At 42.5% G+C, this 16,331-nt stretch overlaps 1 protein-coding gene across 1 annotated transcript in view; it reads left to right on the forward strand.

Moving 5' to 3' along the window:
• The window catches only part of TAF4B (TATA-box binding protein associated factor 4b), a 247,096-nt gene that overhangs the window by 109,356 nt on the left and 121,409 nt on the right, over window positions 1-16,331 (forward strand). The window contains exon 10 of the mRNA XM_073631505.1: window positions 11,188-11,357. Within this exon, the coding sequence (XP_073487606.1) occupies window positions 11,188-11,357 (170 nt within the window). The remainder of the gene's footprint in view (window positions 1-11,187; window positions 11,358-16,331) is intronic.

Below are 16,331 nucleotides of genomic sequence, written 5' to 3' on the forward strand. Positions count from 1 at the left end.
GAAGCCAGGGTGTTGAAGGCGTGTGGCATCTCGGGACCAGTTTTGTCTACCCTAGTGAATGCTAGAAAAGCTGTCCACTAGGAAGATCTATCATAAGGTCTGGAAGACTTATATTGCTTGGTGTGGAGCCAGAAAATGGCATCCTCGGAAATACGTAATTGGGAGAGTTCTCTTTTCTACAGTCAGCTGTGGAAATCAGATTGGCTTTGAGTACAATCAGAGGTCAGATTTCGGCCCTGTCAGTATTCTTCCAAAGGTCTTTGGCTTCTCATTCGCTGGTCCAAACCTTTATGCAGGGTCAACTCATTTGCTTCCCCCCCCCATTAGGTCACCTATGTGTCCTTGGGACTTGAACCTGTTGCAGTCTGTGTTACAGAAACAATCATTTGACCCGATCAATGAAATTCCATTAGACTTGATGTCACGCAAGCTAGCCTCCCTGATGGACGTCACCTCAGCTAGAAGGGTGTCAGAGTTGACAGTCCTTTAATGCAGGGAACCATACTTGATCCTTCACCATGACGGGGTCGTGTTACAACCTGTTCCATCATTTTTGCCAAAAGCGGTGTCAGCCTTTCATTTGAATCAAGACATTATTTTGCCTTCTTTTTTTCTCTCAGCCTCGTTTGGCGGAAGAGAGACAACTGCATTCCTTGGACATTGTCCAGGCAGTCGAGTTTATGGTGGCTATGGTTTTTATCGGAGGCTCTGAGGAAGAAGGTATACCTTCGAAACGCGCCAGCCAGCAGCGGTTCGCATGTCCTCCCTTTAGGACCTGGAGACTGCTATATACAAGTCAAAGACTGCTAGAAGCAAGATTTTCTTTCTACCTTTTTGTGAGTCGTTTTAATTATGTCTTTTTTAAATAAATGCATCAAAGGATAATGCACAAGGCTGGTGTGCCCTCTCTCTTCTGTTTTTTTGTTTTAGAAACAAATCAGTCTGGCTTAGCACTAGGGAGGAGGGAGATGCCTACATGTTGAGCCCAGGGTTCCCAGGTGGCTTTAAATTTGTTGACTGTGTCTGATAGTATACTGGATAGCTTTTCCTGAGACATTATCCAGGAGATTTTCCTGTGAGCAGCCTTTATTGAGATTTTTTTATTGTTTCCATGCCTTGGCCACAGTTTGGCTCCCACTAGAATAAAGTGGATTAGCCTTCGAATGGGAGTGGAGATTTTTGGGATCACAGCATTGAAGAGAGCCACCATCGGGGACCTGGTAACCAGCGAGCTTGTCGATTTTAACAAAGAAGATTTTTCTCCAAAAAGGATGTATTCTGGGACATTCCCACCAAATGTGGGACATTGTAGAGGGTCTGCCGAGGAATACACAGAGGCCAATCTGAAGGGTGTGTGTGTGTGTCAGAAAACGAACTCTGCACATAACCCTGAACACACCATCCCCACTGTGAAACATGGTGATGGCAGTATCATGTTGAGGGGATGCTTTTCTTCAGCGGGGACAGGGAAGTAGGTCAGTTGACGAGGAGGTGGATGAAGCCAAATACAGGGCAATCTTAGAAGAAAACCTGTTCGATTCTGCAAAAGACTTGGAACTGGGGTGGAGGTTCACCTTCCAGCAGGACAACGACCCTAAACATACAGCCAGAGATACAATGGAATGGTTTAGATCAAAGCATATTCATGTGTTACAATGGCCCAGTCAAAGTCCAGATCCAATTGAGAATCTGTGGCAAGACTTGAAAATAGCTGTTTACAGATGCTGTCCATCCAATCTGACAGAGCTTGAGCTATTTTGCAAAGAAGAATGGGCAAAAATGTCACTCTCCTAGATGTGCAATGCTGGTAGAGACATCCCCAAAAAGACTTGCAGCTGTAATTGCAGCCAAAGGTGGTTCTACAAAGTATTGATTCAGGAGGGCTGAATACAAATGCATGCCACACTTTTCACATATTTATTTGTAAAAAAAAATTTGAAAAACATTTATCATTTTACTTCCACTTGACAATTATGTTCCACTTTGTGTCACATAAAATCCCAATAAAATACATTTATGTCTTTGGTTGTAACATGACAAAATGTGGAAAATTTCAAGGGGTGTGAATACTTTTTCAAGGCACTGTAAATTGAACCACTCCAAATCACACATGTTGGCCATAGGGCTTAACTCTCATCTCAAGCACCAAATCGCTTCCGTCGCTCCTTTCCCATGGGCTCCTTATGACACCCTATCTTACCTGGGCATTCAGCTCATGTCTCCGAGCTCCCGAACCCCACTTTTTTCACAACCAATTACCACCCTAACAAAGTTAAGCACTCCTCTTCAATCTGAAGTATCCTCATGGGCAGGACGTGTATTTCTAAAATATTTCCTCTCCCACATATTTTGTCTATTTTGATCACTACCACTCCCTTACTCCCCAACGCAAATGAAAAAAATACAAAGCATACTCCAAATTTTCATCTGGAATTAAAAAAAAAACTTGCATTAAAGCATCTGTGATGCATACTCCTACAATGTTCTCTGGAATGGGAGAACCTAATATAGCATGGTACTATAAAGCTACGGTTTTTTTCACAACTCTGAGCATGGTGGATTTCAGCCTCACAACTACCTTTGGGCTCAAATTGAACATGCAGCCTTGTACACTGATCCCAAACTACTGCTAAGCGCCAAAAGAAACCTTGAACATACTTTCTGGACACCGTTAAAGCTGCTTTTAGAGTTTGGAACTTGGTAATTGACCTTTCTCATGGTTTACCTAAACAGGCACTTCATCTTCTCCCATTAGAACCACTCATACCTGACATATCACTGCTTGACTGGAAACAAGCGGGAATTTGCTCAATAGTGCAACTTTACTCCTCGAACAATCTACAATCCTTCCAACAGCTGACTATTAAATACTCTATGAAATCTTCAACATTCTTCAAGTACTTTCAAATCCGCCATGCTATTCAACGTCTGCCACCCTTTAGACTCTACCCTACCCTACCTGAAGGTATCCTTACACTTACTCCTCTGGACCTCTGCCTAAAATTGTCAACCTTCTATGGACTGTTTACCCGTCCTCTTTTTCTACAAAAGTGTATTCTTTCAATACCTGTCCAATCTTAAAATCTACTTTAGCAAATCACATGCACTTAATATCACTTTCTCCACCCTTATCGTCGCTCAGTGTCTGAAGAACTTTACCTGGAAACAAGATGCAATTAATTACTTAGGCATCCAACTCCTTGTCCTTCTATCAGATCTCTACTCCACAAACTTTTTACCAGTCCTACGCATGGTAACAGAAGATGTCCGTAGCTGGGACAAACCTATCTTCTCGTGGTTTGGCAGAGCTGCCATCCTTAAGATGAATGTCCTACTCCGCCTGCTTTACCTCTTGCAAGCAATCCCAATACAACTACCTGCTTCATTCTTTAAATCCTACAAATGACCCTGTACAACCTTCATGTGACAACATAAACCACCCAGAATCGGTTACGATCAACTTGCCCTCCCATAACAGGAGGAATTGGCCTTCCAGAGCTGTACACAATTACTACAGAGCCTGCCACCCTTCGCGGCTAGTGGACTGGAAAGCCAGGTCAGGGACTGGGTGACCCTTTGACGACTCTTTCCCTAAAGTCTACCCCGTTGCTGTCAACAATTTACCTCCCTTCTTCCCTTAGGGACCACCCACTCATTGGTCCTACACTGATGTGCTTCCGAGAGGTGAACTTGAAACATGGCCTCTCTTCGACTGGAGGACCTATGACACTCATCCACTTTAATCCGAACTGCCCACCTGGGATGTCCAACAAGTTTTTTGAGAGTGCAGCTCCCACTCCTTTCCTCTCTGCTCACCATCCCTTTCGTAGCGGTACAATCTTAGACAGAAAAGACCTGATCTCAAGATGGCCAAATACATGCTTACCGCAATGGTCCTACCTCCCGGGTGCGTCACTTTCTTAGCTCCTTGAACTGTGCAAAGAGCGGGTAATTGTCCCCTTACCCCATTCAAAACCCTTTGCTTCAAGATCACACCCCAACAACATGTAATTTCTTCCATCTACACCATCCTCTTTCTGAATAGATCCTCCAGCAAGGGCAAGGCCTGCACAGCCTGGGGTCAGGATATTGACACCTCCCTCTCCTGAAAACTGGAACCACATTTTCATACACGAAGGAAAAGGTTATAAACTTATATCAAGATGGTACCAGACTCCTTCTCTTCTACACAAAATTAATCCGGTACTGCCCAAACAATGCTGAAGATGCCATCAAGATGATGGCACGCTGTTGCATATCTGGTGGACATGTCCCCAAATTCAACCCTTCTGGAAAGAAATACTCTGTAACCTCACAAGTTACAGCATACACCTTGGACTACTCACCAGCGCAGCTTCTCCTTTACCACACATCTCTCCCCCACAAATTCACAAATTGCTCGCCATGCACATGATAAATGCTGCGAAACTGTGTATACCGATTCATTGGAACACGAATCACACTCCATCACTTTCAGAGTGGTTCACACATCTCCAAAAATTTGCGGATATGGAAGAACTCCTTAACTTGGCAAACGATTCCCCATCCAAATTCACAGCCACATTTGGGTTCACTATCACAGCACTGATCAATACAAAAGCCTGATCAAACCCCAGGTCTAACCAGCAAATGGGCGAGCTATCTGTTTGCCCCATACGCAACGTTCATCTAAAAAGGAAGGTAGATCTGATCATTGACGTTTATCCAACTGTTTGTCACAGCACATTGATTGTACAACAATATGCTTGACATTTTTTACTTTTTGTACTGTATGTTTGAGGTGATTATTTTGGTTCTTAACCACCTCCCATCTGCGCTAACGGCTACAGCGTGGACCTAATTTGCCGGGAGGGCGTCCATAGACGTCCTCCTGTGCTCGAGCGACCTGCGCGCCCCCTGCAGGGCACACGCGGCGTGCTCTGTGATCAGCAAGTCTCCCGATCCCGACCCCTACCATGTGATCAGCTGACAGCCAATGACAGCTGATCATGTGACTTAAACAGAGCCGGTAATCAGCTATTTTTTTTCTCCTCACGCTGGTAGCATGAGGAGGAAAAAAAAAGCCGTTCACCGGTGGCTGTGGGAGGGACTAATTATAAACATTTCATTTGAGCACAGTGTAGCGTGACCGCACAATTGTCATTCAAAGTGTGACAGCGCTGAAAGCTGAAAATTGGTCTGGGCAGGGGGGGTTAAAGTGCCCAGTAAGCAAGTGGTTAAAGGGAATTTCGAAACTTCCCAGGAAAGGAAAACGTTTGAATTAAGAATACTACTTTTTGACAAAAAAATAACTGCCTAAATTTAGATATTGATTTCCCTACCCATTATACTACAGTTTTACGACCCCCTCTGTGACTGTCACCCCCCAGTCTTTAACTCTCCCTCTGTCTTATCTCACTAACTCTGCTGCTAGCTTAATTACCATTGCCATATACATTGATTTGTATGTGGTTTTTTTTTTTTTTTTTTTTAACATTCTGCTACAACTTTTGTGAATCAGTACTGCTTGGACCTTGAAGAAGAGACATACCCCGAAAAGCTTGTTCTGAAAAATTTTATGTTAGTGCAAATAAAAAAAGTATCACGGACAGTACACAATTTTATACTGTATGTTTTAAAAATTCTATTCTCAATAAATCTTGTTTGGGGGAAAAAAAAAAAAAGAGTTAAAAATGTGGAAGTGTAGGCATGGCAGCTATTGAACTTGCATTTTCAGAAATAGACCAGCCATGGTAGCGTATTTCGTGCTGGTTTTTTTAAATATAGAGATCACCAATGAGAGCCATACCTACAGCCATACAGATCGGTTGGAACATGGCCATGCTTTTCAACAACTGTGGGAGCTTTTTTAATGCACAACATAAGAACCCACATACAGTGCCTTGCAAAAGTATTCACCCCCTTGGCATTTTTTATGTTTTGTTGCCTCACAACCTGGAATTAACATGGATTGTTTGAGGATTTGCATCATTTAATTTACAGAACGTGCCCGCAACTTTGAAGATGTTGTGTGTTTTTTTGTTTTTTTTTGTTTTTTTTTTTTTTATTAAGAAGCAAGCAACAAATAGGACAAAATAACAGAAAAAGTCAATGTGCATAACTATTCACCCCCCTAAAGTCAATACTTTGTAGATACACCTTTTGCGGCTATTACAGCTCCTAGTCACTTTGGATAAGTCTCTATGAGTTTGCCACATCTTACCACTGGGATTTTTGCCCATTCCTCCTTGCAAAACTGCTCCAGCTCCTTCAAGTTGGATGGTTTGCGCTTGTGAACAGCAATCTTTAAATCTGGCCACAGATTTTCTATTGGATTGAGGTCTGGGCTTTGACTAGGCCATTCCAGCACATTTTGTATCTTTCCCCTTAAACCACTTAAGTGTTGCTTTAGCAATGTGTTTGGGGTCATTGTCCTGCTGGAAGGTGAACCTCCGTCCTAGCCTCAAATCACACACAGAGTGGTACAAGTTTTGCTCAAGAATATCCATGTATTTAGCACCATACATCTTTCCCTCAACTCTAACCAGTTTCCCAGTCCCAACTGCTGAAAAACATCCTCACAGCATGATGCTGCCACCACCATGTTTCACTGTGGGGATGGTGTTCTTCTGGGTGATGTGATGTTTTGGGTTTGCGCCAGACATAGCGTTTTCTTTGCAGGCCCAAAAGTTCAATTTTAGTCTCATCAGACCAGAGCACCTTCCTCCATACGTTTTAGTAGTCTCCCACATGCCTTTTCACAAACTCCAAACTGTGCCATTTTGTTTTTTGCTGAAAGTAATGGCTTTCTTCTTGCCACTCGGCCATAAAGCCCAACTCTATGGAGCGTACGGCTTATTGTCGTCCTATGTAGAGATACTCCAGTCTCTGCTGTGGAACTCTGCAGCTCATCCAGGTTTACCTTAGGTCTCTGTGCTGCCTCTCTGATTTATGCCCTCCTTGCCCGGTCCATGAGTTTTGGTGTGCGTCTCTTGGCAGGTTTGCTGTTGTGCCATGTTCTTTCCATTTGGTTATGATAGATTTGATGGTGCTCCTAGGGATCATCAAAGACTTTGATATTTTTTTTATAACCTAACCCTGACTTGTACTTCTCAACAATATTGTCCCTTACTTGTTTTGAGAGTTCCTTGGTCTTCATGGCAGTGTTTGGTTAGTGGTGTTGCAGCCTCTGGGGCCTTTCAAAATGGTGTGTATATGTAATGACAGATAATGTGACACCTAGATTGCACACAGGTGACATCATTTCACTAATTATGGGTGAATACATACGCACATACCAATTATCAGTTTTTTATTTCTGAAATATAGTTTTGTGTATATATTTTTCTAACTTTACTTCACCAACTTAGACTATTGTGTTCTGATCCATCACATATAATTCAGATTTAAAAAAACATTGAACTAAAGGCTGTAATGTAACAAAATAGGTAAAAAGCCAAGGGGTGAATACTTTTGCAAGGCACTGTAAGAATATATATAATATAAGAATAAAGCAACAAATGTTTACATTTAACATATTTGGCCAGACATTGTACAGTTCATTTGCACACTCTTCCATTACCTAAATGTACAACATCTTGTGTACAAGTGCAAATGTCACCTTCTAGAAGCGATAAAATTAATACATTTTCTGCTCCTTTAGTTGCCACATATGATTACTTGCATGGCGTCTTCCAAGGTTTCTGACCTTACAGGACAGCCTTCTAACTCCACAACCAAGGTGGAAAAGGACTGTTGGTCACAGTGTGATTCCTCCCAAAATGCCATATTGGGTGATTCAAAGCATGTCCAGTGGAATTTCTCATGGCACTTTACTGTTCCTTAATGCAAGCATACCTTCGGAACTATGAATTTGGTATTATTCATCCTCCGGTTGTTCAAGAAGGACGTTTTTTTTTCTCCTGGGCTCTCATCTATACGCGTAATCTGCGTATAGATGGGAGCCCACCTGTTTTGACAAATGTTTAAAACCCAGTGCTTTGTATAACAATGTGACGTGTCATTATCAGATGAGATGCACTGCAGTGTGATGCCCTACATACTGTATAGTAATTTGTGCATTACATCTTGTATTACTATAGAGCAGCCTGTCTTAACCTTTTTCATACCGAGGAACCCTCAAAAAAACTTTCTGACCTTGGGGAACCCTTTTTAACTAACATCTACAGCTCGGGGTGCATTTGAGTTATAGCCAGTGAGAATGCTCCGCACATCTGTGGTCATTGGGAAGAATCTACCTTTTAGAGATGGCTGGAAAGGTCATTGGTGTCAGTGGGAACTCATCTGAGAGGCAGACATTGCTCATTTCTCAAGGAACCCCCAGCAACCTCTGAAGCCGTGGTCTCCAAACTGCGGCCCTGGAGCCGGATGCAAACCTTTTTCTTGCCTTTATGCCTCTTGAGGCATTATTCCAGCCACTGACCCCACCAATGGAGCACTGTTCTTTCCACGGACACAAACGATGGGGCATAATTCCTTCCACTGAAACAAAAAGGGGGCACGATTCTTCCCAATGACACCAACTATTTCTCCCCCTAATAAAGATCGATCATTGTTTACTCCCACTGGGTACAGTCCGACTCTCCTAAAATCTTTCTCTATAAAATTTGGTGACCCCTGCTCTAAAGGAACCATAGGGTTCTACAGAACCCGAGTTGAGAGGCTGCTATAGAGTATGCACATGTATAAGGTTGTTGGGCTCATGCTTATGTCTTCCAACCTTTTGTTAATGAAGCCTTTATAAAAGAAAATATATTCATCCTATGGACTGAACCTGAACTGGGTCCAGATTTGGAGGGTAAAGAACCTCCATGATGTTGCTGGTTCATGTTTTTTTTTTAGTAATGAACCCATTTTTTCTTTTTTTGCCAGTTGTGGTTACCATGGGTAATGTTGCTGTACACGCTAATAATGCTTTGTTATCAACAGAAAGGTAATAAAAATATTTGGTGGACATGAACTCAAGTTAACAAGATCTCAATTACTAGTGGCAATTTAGTAAAATATACTGGACTATTGTAAGTTATGCCCTAGTCTCATGAAACGTGATCTAGTAGATGCTATGTATGTTTTGGCAGAAAATGTTCACTCGAGTTGTTTCAGGGACAGTAAGTCCCACGAACAGCTGTTGGCAAATAGACCCAAGTTTCTAAATGTACTTGGCCTAGTGGGGTTCCCAGCTGCACAGTAAAGATCTTAACACTGTAGATCTGTTGCACGACTCCAGCGCCAAAAGCAAAGTCCTGGCTGCGTCTGCTGTGACTGAAATAAATCCTGCAGCATTGATCAGTCAGAATAAAGGGGGTTATCCGTGCAAAAGAAAAACCTTATGGAAATCGATTAGCACTCTTACATATTCCTTGTGGGCTTCCAAGTTGAAAAAATACTGCAGTATGTAGTGTGTGTCTTAACTACATCTGACATTTTGTAGCCAGTAGAGCTCAGCAAGAAATGCGCTTTATATCCCTTTCTACTGTCAAGTCTGGATACTTCTTAATTTACATAATGAGAGTTCTTCAAATATACAAACTATTTCATGCCTCTTTTTTATACTCGTAAACCCTTGACATTTTTATCATTAGGATATATAGATAGATATATAGATATTTTATATAATTAAATTTATAAAATTATTCTTTGTATCTTTTTGTATTGTAAGCCATTCTGTTAGGGCTACTGTAACTGGTTTCAGACTGGGAAGTCAACTGCAGAGAAATGGCATGTGTACAGTATCATTTTTAGGAAATATTCTGAGGTTCATTCACACAGTTTAAGGAATAAAAACAAAGCAATATGATAAATGCATGTGTATAGTGTTCTATAAGATCCCTTTCAAAATGTATGAACTTATTTCTATACACATCAAAAATGCATTACAGTCTGTCTCAAACAAAACAAGAATGCCTGTGTGTGTACTAGTCTTAAGGCCACCCATGGATGGCTATGTTCCTTTCGGAGGACTATGAGCACTGAGCAATCTGTTCATTGTCATTGAAATTGCAACTTAACTCCCCAATCTATTTGAATGTAGTGTCAAGCTAACCATAGAGTATACAACTCCTACAATAGTTGACTGCCCCAAGCGATTTTAATTGATTGCAACATGTGAGAATATTTGGGTATTTTTATGACGAGAGACACTACTATAGGTGGAAGAGGGTGGACAGAGGACATTGTTATAGGGGGGGAAAGTGGGAGGAGGACAAAGGATACTCCTATGGGGGAAAGGGGTGGATAAAGGACATTGCTATAGTGGGGTCGGGGCAGGAGACACTACTGTGTGAGGTGATGTGAAGAGGGCAGAGGACACTGCTATGGGCAGGGCCCGCACCGGTATAAGGCTGCTTAAACCTCTGCCCTACTGACACCGTCCACTGCTTTACTGACTGTCCATTTGTAAGGTATGCTAAGTTTATATTTTTACAGTGACATGTTTTTTGTTTTTCTTTTTTTTTTCTTAAGTTTTCCTTACTAGTTAATTAGGCCTTGTTATTTAATTAAAAACAAAAATAAAAGGCTGCTGAACCCCAGTGATCTTGGAGGGGGATATTTACTTCTGCAAAGGTGCCTACCCCTGCAGTAGAGGATGTAATTACCATTGGTGGGGGGGGGGGGGCAAAGAAGAGGGGATGGGTCCCTGCAGTGGTGTACAATGGTAAGGAGCAAAGGGTAGAAAAGTGTACTTGGATATAGGGGAACATAACAGTAGTCCTTAGCGAAAGCCCGCTAGAGACTCCTACAATTTGGGAGAGTCCTTAAACGGTATTAAAGCTAGCCAGACCTGTTTAAAATTTATCATGGGTGTTTTGTCCTCAACCACCAATTCTTCCATGTGCATAAGGTTGAGAGCCTCTAGCTATTTAGAGAGGCAAGGGGCTGTTTTGGATTTCCAATACCTAGGGATCAGCGAAGATGAAGTGAAAGAATTAGTTTTTTGCGATAATGATTGCTGCAGTACAGTAAGCAGGGTGAGTTCGGGAGTATTAGAGATTGATTCCTGGGTAAGTAACTTCTGGGAATCTGTCTTTACCCTGTATCTTTTAATCTTTTTATTCCCATAAATGTTATCGTGTACCTCTTTATAAAGAAGCCCATTAAAATGGGTCTTTTCATGTTTACCTAAATAATAATCTGCATTTTAGTTAGAAATTTGCAAATAACACGGGAATGTCTTATTTTGAAATACAGAGAAGAAGATGACATTAACGATGTCACATCTATGGCTGGTGTTAACCTAAATGAAGAGAATGCATGTATTTTGGCAACCAATTCTGAACTTGTTGGTGCTGTGATCCGGTCTTGTAAGGATGAGCCTTTTCTCTTTACATCTGCCCTGCAAATCCGGATTCTAGACATGGGTAAGAAAAGGCAAGGTCAGATATCTATAAAGTTTGAATTCCATTGAAAATATTATACTCATTTTACCAGGATTGGTCCTGCAAGCTTCCATTGTTTCAATGCTTTGCATTACTGACCCAGAACAAGTATGCAGATCAGGTATTCTGACTTTACTACTGGCAAACTTCAAGATCAGTGACTATTTTTCTGAAGCCTGTCAATGTCAACCTTTTTATCTATCTTGGTACAGGTTTCAAACAATGACAAACTCTAAGTGCCATCTACATCTAAACTGGTAATGTAAAATGGTAAAATAACCTATAGTAATTTTTAGGTAGTGTTGCACCGATACCAAGTACTCGTGCAAGTGCTCCGATGCTTGACCCAACACCTAGACAGTCAGGGGTGATTGGTGCGGCGGTGGGGGGAGTTACAAGCACCGATCTCCCTGTATAGATTTTAATCAAGCAGCTGACAGCTACTCCCTTCCCCCCCACAGCTTTCAGCTGCTTTATTGAAATCTATATAGGGAGATCGGTGCTTGTAACTCCCCCCACTGCTGCACCGATCACCTCTGACTGTCCCCTGTGTCCTCCTCCATGTCCTCTATGCTCCACCGGTCCCCCTCCATGTCCTCCATGCTTCTCCGGTCCCCCCGTCCTCAGTCCCTTTCTCTGTCTCAAAGAGGAGATGTCAAGGGTTTGTTTAGATCCCTGATATTTCACCAAAGTCCCCTGACAGTCCCCTGACAGTCCACTGTCGCATGACATTAAGAAAAAAAAAAAATGTATCGGAACTTGTACTCGGACTTAAAAAGTGGTATCGGTGCAACCCTAGTATTTTTCTGTGGGTGAGAGGGGGGGTGCTTTTTATTGGCTCCAGGTGGCTCTTTAAGATGTGTGGCAGCCCTTTCCACTTCTCTGCATAGTGATCTGCAGTGGATTGATTTTCAGAGGGCACTTGACAGGCAGTGAGGAGGCAATATGTTGCCTCTTCACCTCCTGCTTTAACCCTCAACTTGCTGAATCACTGATCCGCAGCCACACGAATAGCATACAATTGTTGCGCTGCCCCATTAACTTGAATGGGTCGCATTTGGCGGCAGTACCACTTGATAAATGCAACATTTTGATCAGATTTTGCGATGAGATGCAGGTACAGCGTTAAGCAGCTGCATTGCTTTGTTTAGGTGGGGGTTCGAGGGGGAGATAAAACCACTAACCAGTCATACACATGATTTGAGAAGATCAGAGACCGTGAATTGCCACCTTTTTCTCAGTACAAATTCTCATTTGTGAGGCTTGGCAAGACACATCATGGACTCCTAGCTGCAATGATTTTAAAGCAGAGAATTAAATGGTCAATTGGGATTACTAGTTCATGGGTATCGTACAAGAACCAGTGATCACATTTTAACCAACCATCACAATTGTTATTTAATCCAGTCTGCCAAAAAAAACATATCAGAAGGAATCCGTATGTGGTTTGCCGTGTTGTATAATGAATAGTTAGAATGGTAGATTATTTAAATCTTTAGTTAAAACTTAGACCTCCTTGATCTCTGAATGCCTGCATTCTGATTAAAAGTAGCAAGACTCACATGTCTGGTCATCATTCAAAGGAAGCTCTAAACCAGGGGTCTCCAAACTTTCTAAACAAAGGGCCAGTTTATTGTACTTCAGACTTTAGTGGGGCTGGACTGTGAGCAGTGGGAGTAGATAATGCCTCAGGCTTAAGCCTCATACACACTGCTTGTTGTTGTGTTATTTTTTTTTCATTCAACCCAGCCGGCTGAACGTAAAAAAAAAAGTGACGGCTCCGATCGGAGCCGCTATACTAACAATTCAATGTTGGTACAGGAAGCTCCCCTGCCAGAACACTCTGTTTTTTTCAGTCCTGTTGCTTCGACAGAAGCCCTGTCGGACTGGCCGCAGCTATGAGTAAGCACTTAGCATAAGTGCGAAACGCGTTAGCTGATTGCCTGTATTTTCTGCCACAGTGTTTTGTATGCTATATGCTCAAGAATTTACAATAAATAATTTTTGAACTACATCTTCCTGGAGTGCAGCTGTCCGGATTCACCTTCAACATGATTCAGCACTAGCCAGCACCTGGGGCTCTTTATTCTGGGAGACAAATTGAGTTGACACCTGGAGTTGATCAATGCCTGAGGTGAGAGTTTTCCTGCTTCGGACTGGTCGCAGTACACATGAGCCAAATGTCAGCTGGTTTCTATTAAATCGGTTGATGCCGTCCGACGTTCGACCCGCATGTACTAGGCTTTAATGATGAGCCATAGTAAAAAAAAAAAAAAAGTTACACAGTACCTCTGTAGTTAGGAGGAGAAGGAATAGTGCCGCATCGGTGTCCAGTGGGAGAAGTAGTGCCCCCCCATCATCGGTGTCAGTGGTAGGAGTAGTGCCCCTATCGGTGTCAGTGGGGGGAGTAGTGTCCCCATTATTGGTATTAATGGGAGGAATAGAGCCCCATCATTGGTATCAGTGGGAGGAATAATGCCCCATCAATGGTATCAGTGGGAGGAATAGTGCCCCATTGTTGGTATAAGTAGGAGGAACAGTGCCTCATCAATGCTCCATCATTGGTGTCAGTAGGAGGAATATTACCCCATTGTTTGTGTTGGAGGGAGGAATGGTGCCTTGTATCAGTGGAAGAAATGGTGGAGACCACTGCTCTAGACAAATGAAACCTTGTTATTAAAGGAAAAGGTTTGTGTCTAAAAGGGAAACTTATTAGGATATAATTATTGAAAATAAAACTTTGTTGTTAAGTGTTGTTTAATCTTCCATTTTTACCACTTTCACCATCCTGCTACCTGCCTTTCTAGTAAAACGTCTGCTAAAGGGAGCCAATGTTTTTGAACTTATATTTTTTTCTTTTTACGATTTGTGCACGCGCACAATGGCTGTGCTCCCGCTGTCAATAGACAGCAGAGAGCATAACAGAATACACAGCGCAAATCGGTGTCACTTATTTGCCAAGGTACAACTGTCTACATTAGAAAACAGTCCCCTTCCTCTCACAACAAAGTAAGGGGGAACTATTGAATTATTAGAAAAAGATCACAGGCAGACTTCATTTGTGGGATTTAGTTGCTGCAGATAACCATTTCACTGCCCCTATCTTCTGTATTTCTATGCTCCATCCTGTCTCCCATTCACTTTGTGTATCCTGCACATAAACCCCCTCATCTCTATCCTCCTGCATATGACCTGTTTATTAATGATGCACTGTATCTATGCTCTGTATCCAGTTCATATTTACTAAGCTCCATGTTTTAAGGACCTCTCCATCCAGCATTTAAAGAGGTTGTAAACCCAGATAAAAAAAACAAAAACCCTGTAAGACAAAGGTATTATGAGCTTGCATGCATCGCATACTAGCTCATTATGAAAAGCTTACCTTAGAACGAAGCCCTGCAGCGGCTCCCGCACACCGCTGACATGGCTGCCATCCTCCCTGGTGTTTCTTCTGGGTTCGCGGGCTCTGGGACAGTGATTGGCTTAAGCCGCGATGACATCACTTCCACGCGGGAGCTGCCAGTCACGGCACGGGCGGCCGCTCCTTCAGAGCAAATGTGCCGATGACTTAATCAGCGCAGTATACAGTAAATATCTCCTAAACAGTGCAAGTTTAAGAGATATTTACAGTACCTATAGGTAAGCCTTATTATAGGCTTACCTATAGGTACAAACACACAAGGGGAGTTTACTTCCTCTTTAACCACTTTAGGACCGAGCCTCTTTTTTAGACGTGTTGTTTACAAGTTAAAAACTTTTTTTTTGCTAGAAAATTACTTAGAACCCCCAAACATTATACATTTTTTTTCTAACACCCTTTGTTGCAATACTTTTCTGTCACACCGTATTTGCACAGCCGTCTGACAAGCGCACTTATTTTTTGAAAAAATACACTTTTTTTAATTAAAAAATAAGACAACAGTAAGGTTAGCCCAATTTTTTTATATATTGTGAAAGATAATGTTACGCCGCGTAAATTGATACCTAACATGTCACGCTTCAAAATTACGCCCGCTCGTGGCATGGCGACAAACTTTTACCCTTAAAAATCTCCATAGGCGACATTTATAAAATTCTACAGGTTGCATGTTTTGCGTTTTTACAGAGGAGGTCTAGGGCTAGAATTATCGCTCTCGCTCTACCGATCGCGGCGATAACTCACATGTGTGATTTGAACACCGTTTTCATATGCGGGAGCTACTTATGTATGCGTTCTCTTCTGCATGCGAGCTCGGTGGGACGGGGATCGTTTTTTAATTTTTTTTTTTTCTTATTTATTTTAACTTTTATTTTTACACTGTTTAAAAAAAAAAATTGTGTCACTTTTATTCCTATTACAAGGAATGTAAACATCCCTTGTAATAGAAAAAAAGCATGACAGGACCTCTTAAATATGAGATCTGGGGTCAAAAAGACCTCAGATCTCATATTTACACTAAAATGCAATAAAAAAAAAATGGCCCTTTTAACCACTTGCCGACCGCCTCACGCCTATATACGTGAGCAGAATGGCACGGGCAGGCAAAATCACGTACCTGATACGTGATTGCCTTCCCGCGGGCGGGGGGTCCGATCGGACCCCCCCCCCGGTGCCAGCGGCGGTCGGCTTTGGTCTGGCAGCGATCAGAGATGAGGGGGAGGCCATCCGATCGTGGCCCCCCCTCGCGATCGCTCCCAGCCAATGAGAAACATCCTCTGCCTCTGTGTAGTACACAGAGGCAGAGGATGTGATGTCATCTCTCCTCGGCTCGGCAGTTTCCGTTCCGGCGCCGAGGAGAGAAGACATGTGAGTGCACAACACACACACACACACACACAGTAGAACATGCCAGGCACACTTTACACCCCCAATCACTCCCCCCCCCCCCCCCCCCTGTCAAACTGACACCAAGCAGTGTTTTTTTTTTTTTTTTTTCTGATTACTGCATGGTGTCAGTTTGTGACAGTTAGAAGTGG

Source organism: Aquarana catesbeiana, linkage group LG05 (assembly GCF_042186555.1).
Source record: "Aquarana catesbeiana isolate 2022-GZ linkage group LG05, ASM4218655v1, whole genome shotgun sequence".
NCBI lineage: Eukaryota > Metazoa > Chordata > Amphibia > Anura > Ranidae > Aquarana > Aquarana catesbeiana.